This window comes from Melospiza georgiana, chromosome 7, assembly GCF_028018845.1.
Source record: "Melospiza georgiana isolate bMelGeo1 chromosome 7, bMelGeo1.pri, whole genome shotgun sequence".
Lineage (NCBI taxonomy): Eukaryota > Metazoa > Chordata > Aves > Passeriformes > Passerellidae > Melospiza > Melospiza georgiana.
The window spans coordinates 4,046,438-4,052,412 of NC_080436.1; the positions used below are offsets into that span (position 1 = coordinate 4,046,438).

The 5,975-nt window shown below is 56.0% G+C and overlaps 1 protein-coding gene across 1 annotated transcript; it reads right to left on the minus strand.

Moving 5' to 3' along the window:
* Window positions 1-699: 699 nt before the first annotated feature.
* ARL4C (ADP ribosylation factor like GTPase 4C) lies at window positions 700-3,982 on the minus strand. The gene is made up of 2 exons (XM_058027759.1): window positions 3,183-3,982; window positions 700-3,015 (listed from the first exon to the last, which is right to left on the minus strand). The coding sequence occupies exons 1-2, from the start codon at window positions 3,755-3,757 to the stop codon at window positions 2,928-2,930; spliced, it is 663 nt and encodes a 220-aa protein (XP_057883742.1). The 5' UTR covers window positions 3,758-3,982; the 3' UTR covers window positions 700-2,927.
* Window positions 3,983-5,975: the final 1,993 nt, after the last annotated feature.

Consider the following 5,975-nt stretch of genomic DNA (forward strand, 5'->3'; position numbering starts at 1 on the left):
TCTCACTTTCACAAGTCAGGCTCATCGTTTCCCCTCTGGCTGCCTTGTCATCATTAAAAAAAAAAAAAAAAAAAAAAAATCGAAATAAATAAAAAAAAAAGAAAGTCGTTTGCCACCCAGCTCCACCGCTCCCCCCCGCCCCGAAATGTCACGCTGGGTTTCCTGTGTCAGCAGCCACCCAGGAGCAGAGAGAGCCTGGAGCTCTGTCTGCAGCATCCTGTTCCCAAGTGCTGCTTTAACCCCTGCAGACCTGGCTCTCTGCCACCGAGGCCACCACCCGTTCAAAAAAAAAGCCACAATGAGCAAAAACGGGAACTTTCTCTCTGCGCGGAGTCAAAATCCACGTTTCTCTGACACGGATTTCACATCAGAGGAGGCGGTGGAACAAAATCCCCCCCCCCCCTCCCTTCACCAAAAAGTATCCTCCTCCTCCTCCTCTCTCACAGGCAGCAGCAGAGATGCAGAGACATTAAGTGACCTGCCAAAGAGCTCAGATTTCATTAACCAGCAAATTATGGATGTCCCCCATGTCCTAGCAGGCTGTCATGTGACACTGGATCCTCAGCAGGTCACTTCTCTGTCCCCTTGTCTCCTCTCCTTCAAACCACACACCAAACGCAGCACTGATACTGAGAAATGAGCAGAACACTGGGTTTTGGTTGGGTTTTTTTTGTTGTGTTTTTTTTTTTTTTTTTTTTTATCAGGCCCTTTCATTGTATAAATAATTTATTTCGGTTCACAGCGTTATGTCTGCATCTTTAAAAAAAACAACAAAAAAAAAAAAGGAAAAAAAAGGAAGACAAGAGACTGATGGACAATGGCAAGGGCAGGACGTGGGATATCATGGATGGGAACACACAGGGAATGATGGACCTGGGGGAGTGAGACCTGCCAAAACACCCAGGTCATCCAGAATCTGAGAGGATGCACAGAGCCCAGACAGTTCCCCTTGGGGGCTGCCCTGCTGGGGCCCCAATTCCTGCAGCCCACCGAGGGCGATGCTCACCCTTCACACGGGGGGGGGAACATGATGGAAACACCACGGAAGCCAGGAGCTGCTCGTTGGAAAAGTCTTTTTAATTATTGCAGGAAGCGGAGCGGCCGGCAAGGGCGTCCCACCCGAGCCTCCCAGCCCTCTGCCATCTCTCCAAGGGGATGCTCAGCTGTTCCTGGGTGGAACACAGGCTCCCAGGAAGGAGCCAGCTCCATTAAAAAAAACCAGCCTTTTTTCCATCTGCTAAACCAGGAGGTAAAAAAAAAAGCCCACCACCACCACCGTGTCATTCCTACAGCCTGCTGGCCCTGGAGCTGCTGGGGTCAACACAGCTTCTATGTTTCTGCCAAAAAACGGGTTCACACACGTGGCTTCTGTGGCATCAAAAATAAATAATTCTTTTTTCTTTTTCTTTTTTTTTTTTCCTTTCTCTCTCTCTCTCTCTCTCTCGACAGCAAGTACCAAAGTGTTGGAGGTGAGGACAAAGCAGGGAAACCCGAGGGAGCGGGAAGAGAGCCACCTGAAGGGATGGGGCCAGCCCACACGCATCGGCGACTCAAACCCCACAAGAGGAGAAGAAACAACTCCTGCTGCAACATTTCTTCCCTAACAAACCCCCCCTCCTGCCCCCCAAAAATGCTGTGTGGGGAGGGATCAACACCCCTGAACCCGAAGGGCTTTTGTCTGCCTGGTGCTTTCCCCTTGGCTGCTCTGGTGTAAAATCACCAGAAAATCCTGCCTGCCTCCAAATCCAGCACCTTTGGCCCCTGAGGTCTGCCTGCTGCTCCAGCTCTGTGGGAAGCCAGGACCCTGAAATCCGCAGGATTTTGTGGATCCACAGGATTCTGAGTGGGTTTTGGTGCCCAGCCCCGTGCAGGTATGAAATGTTCACCTGCAGGAGGGGCCAAGGCACAGCTTGCACAGCAGACACAGCTTGCCTCCGTGGCTGCCGGGGGCTTTAAATCGGGTTTGAATCTTTATTAGAAACCTAATACAAACCCCTCGCCCCATGCCTCTACACCCCCTGCCATCTTCCCTTTCCAGCAGAGAGAGATTTTTTGCAGGCTCTGTCTGTCTGTCCGTCCATCCGTCCATCCTGCCCTGCCCTGACTCTCCCTGACTTGGCCTCCCGCCCCACTGCAGAGCAGCACAGCGGGCAGAACCCCGAATTTTGCCTTTTTTTGGGGGGTTTTGCTAAGTAACCCTTGGTTTGGATCACCTCCAAAGCCGCACCTGAGCACTTGGACAATGCCCACCTGCGGGGGCTCTGCTGCAGAAGGCGACAGCGCCGAGCCTCTGAGAAACGGGGGTCCTGCACAGCCCCCCCAAAAGGCTCCCAGCAGCGCTCACCCCAAACCCTCGGGTCCTTTTTCCACCCTTTTTTTTTTTTTTTTTGAGCCAAAAGCGCTCTGCACCATTCAGCAGCCGCTCGGCACCCCAGTGTCGCATCCTCCCCGCCAAGCCAAAGGCTGCCCGTCCTTGCTCTGCACCCTAAAACACCAACCAGGGTGGGTGCGTGTCCCCTTACCCATCACACCCACCCTCTCCAAGACATTTTCTGCTGGTCCAACGCCCCCATCCAGGGGGGGAATCCAGGGATCCATTCCCAGGGATGGACCCAGGGATGCGGGGATGCAGGGATGAGGGCTGCACGCCCCCTCCCCGCTGACCTTGCCGAGTTCATCCTCACCCCCCGCCCCAAAATGCGCGTGGGGGGGGGGGGGGCTGGCACCGACGCCCCCAAACCCCCCGTTAGAGATCCAGAAGCACGCTGGGCTCCGCTCGAACGCGCTCCAGCAGGGTCCTGCCCTGCTGGCTCCCCGGCACACAAAGGCTCGGCGGCGGTCCCGGAGATGCAGGGAGTGGGGGGATTCATTCATCCCGGGGGGGATCCATCCCGGTTTTCCATGTTTCCAGCCCAAAGGAGTCCGGATCAGAGCCTCAGGAGCACGGGAGAGGGGAGCTCCGGGATCTGGGCTCGGCTGGCGGGAGCCGCTTTGTTATCACCACTATTGTCTGTCCTTTGGGGAAGGAAGGGGGGGGGAAAATGAAGAAGGGGAGGAGAAAAAAAAATTAAAAAAAAAAAAAAAGAGAACGATTAAACCCAAAAGAATCGCTTTGGTTCTGTCTCCCCCTCGGTTCCTTTGTCTGCTCCCCCATCCCTCCCCGTCTCGGCTGGGGCTTCTACCGCTTCTTCTTCTGCTTGAGGGACTTCCTGCGCTTGAGGATCATCTCGTAGAGCTTGTCCATGCCCTCCGTGAGCCCCTCGCCGATGATGGCGCAGGCGGGCTGGATGTGGTAGGTGGTGGAAGGGGTCAGCTCGTGGAGGGCCAGCTGCTTCTCGATCTCGGCCACGGGCAGCGACTTGGGCAGGTCCTGCTTGTTGGCGATGACCAGCAGCGGCGTGCCCTGGTTCTCGGCGAACTTGGTCACCTTGTGCAGCTCCGTCTTGGCCTCCTCCAGCCGGTCCACGTCCACTGAGTCCACCACGTAGATGATGCCATCGGTGCAGCGGCTGTAGGACTTCCAGAGCGGGCGCAGCTTCTCCTGGCCGCCCACGTCCCAGAAGTGGCAGCTGATGCCCTTGGCCGTCCCGTTGCTGAGCCGGATCTTCTCCGTGTTGAAGCCGATGGTGGGCACGGTGTTGACGAACTCGTTGAACTTGAGGCGGTAGAGCACCGTGGTCTTGCCCGCCGAGTCCAGGCCCAGCATGACGATGTGCAGGGACTGGAAGGCGGAGATGTTGGACGAGATGTTCCCCATGGCCACGGCTCCCGGCCGCGCTCACAGCCCCGCGCCCATCGCCGCGCCGCCGGCCCGCAGCGGGGGCACGGCTCGGGGCGGCTCGGAGCCAGCCGGGACCGGGGATGTGGGGTATGGGATCGGGGATGAGGGATGAGGGATATGGGATATGGGATCGGGAACACGCAGCGCGGCTCCACGCGGCGGCAGCGCGCCGGGACTGCCGAGCCTCGCCCCGCCCGGCAGGAGGAGGAGGAGGAGGGAAAGGAGGAGGAGGAAGAGAAAGAGGAGGAGAGCAGCAGGAGAAGGAGGAGGAGGAGGGGCTGCGCCGCCGCCTTCCTCCCGCTCCGCCCCGCGTCCTGCCCGCACCGCCCCTGCCCGAGCTTCACCTGGCCCTGCCCGAGCTCACCTGAGAGTGTCCGAGCTCTCCTGGCCCTGCCCGAGCTCACCTGAGAGTGCCCGAGCTCACCTGAGAGTGCCCGAGCTCTCCTGGCCCTGCCCGAGCTCTCCTGGCCCTGCCCGAGCTCACCTGAGAGTGTCCGAGCTCTCCTGGCCCTGCCCGAGCTCACCTGAGAGTGCCCGAGCTCACCTGGCCCTGCCCGAGCTCACCTGGCCCTGCCCGAGCTCCTGCTCCTCGGGGACAGCAATCCCCCCCGTGCGTGGTTATCCTTATGTTTGTCACTCTGGAACCACTTAACCACCCTTAACCCACTCCAGGGTAGGGCTGCTCCACCCCTGGAAGTGCCCAAGGCCGGGTTGGATGGGGCTTGGAGCAACCTGGGAGAGTGGAAAGTGTCCCTGCCCGTGGGTGAGATGGTTTTTTTTCAGGTCCTTTCCACCCCAAACCGTTCTGGGACTCTGGGATTGTTCCTTGCGCGTGAGACACCAGAAGCTGCTCAGGCGCAGCTTTTTTCAGGGACACCAGTGATGATTCGAGCAGGAATGCAGCAGAGCAATGTGGAGCGTCTGTGTCCCCTGCAGCTGTCACAGAGAGGTGCCACAGGGGGAAAAACCTCACCTGTGCTGGACCCAGGGCAGGGCTGGCACTAATGTTGATCTCCACTGTTAACGCCTGTTGGGTCTCGTATTCTGCAAAGGTTGTGAGTGCCTCAATCTCGGATTGGCTGTTGATATTTGCTGCCCCGAGATGTGCAGGATGTCTCTTCTTCAGCCCATGCAACTGAAGAACGAGTCTGGACTCTTCACTTTTCGGTCTTGAGGTTATTTATTAATTCTTATCTATAAAATTTTCTTTCTGCCCAGCCGAGATCTGCTCAGCAAGGCAGCCACGAGCACTCTGACCGCCCTTGGGGCGGTGTTGTCCTTTTATGCTACAAAAAACATATAACATATTTACCCTTAATTCCCAACACCTATCACCTATGTTAGACAGTGCACTTCTACTCTAAATCAATTCCCAAGTGCCAACATCACAGCAGAAAATGGAGAACAAGAAGAAAGAAGATAGGCAAGACACGCCCTGATTCCTCCATCTTGTCCCCATAACCCCTATACCAAAAATCCTGAAATCTACATTTTCACCCTGTCATTATTTTGTTATTACACCATTCAAACCTGTGTGACTTTCACGTCCTCATACAAAACTGGCAACTCATTGGAAGGGTCAAAATCAAGTCTCCAGGTGTTCCTGGGCAGCATGCCAGGGTCTCTGAGCCCCCTGACAAGGTCCTCAGCAACTCTGGACATCCGAAGGGATGTGCAGAGTTTCCACACCTCAACCCCTGATAAAGCTCCTGAGGTCTCAGGATAGCCGAGCCACAGAACTTCTGTCCCAGCTACTCACAGAAGGGACCTTAAAGATCTACTTTCAACTAAAGACCCAGTTCCAGCCCCCTGCCACGGGCAGGGACACCTTGCACTACCCCAGGTTGCTCCAAGCCCCCATCCAGCCTGACCTTGAACAGTTCCTGGCAATCCCAGCTTTTTTGCCAGCACCTGAGCCAGAGCTCTTGTCTTTATTTCTGCTCTGGGTGCTGCAGTATTACCCATTGCCTCTTTTACAGCCTCTGTAAAATAAATATCGACTCTATGTGACAGCTCAGCCAAAAGCCCCAGAGAAAGAAGAGCACTGCACAAGACAGATATTGCTTTTAATTTAGGATGCTTTCACCCCTCAGCGTGCGGTGAGGATTTGTCGGGCTGGAGTGGGATCGTTCCTCACACACATATTTCATCCCGAGGATGCGTGTGGAGGCTTTGTGTGGAGATAAGGTTCCCT

Excerpts from the sequence above, each read along its gene's own strand:
- ARL4C (XM_058027759.1), bottom strand. The coding sequence starts at position 3,757 with ATGGGGAACATCTCGTCCAACATCTCCGCCTTCCAGTCCCTGCACATC. Across the intron at positions 3,016-3,182 it reads CTCAAGCAGAAGAAGAAGCG|GACAGACAATAGTGGTGATA; the intron begins GTAGAAGCCCCA and ends CCTTCCCCAAAG.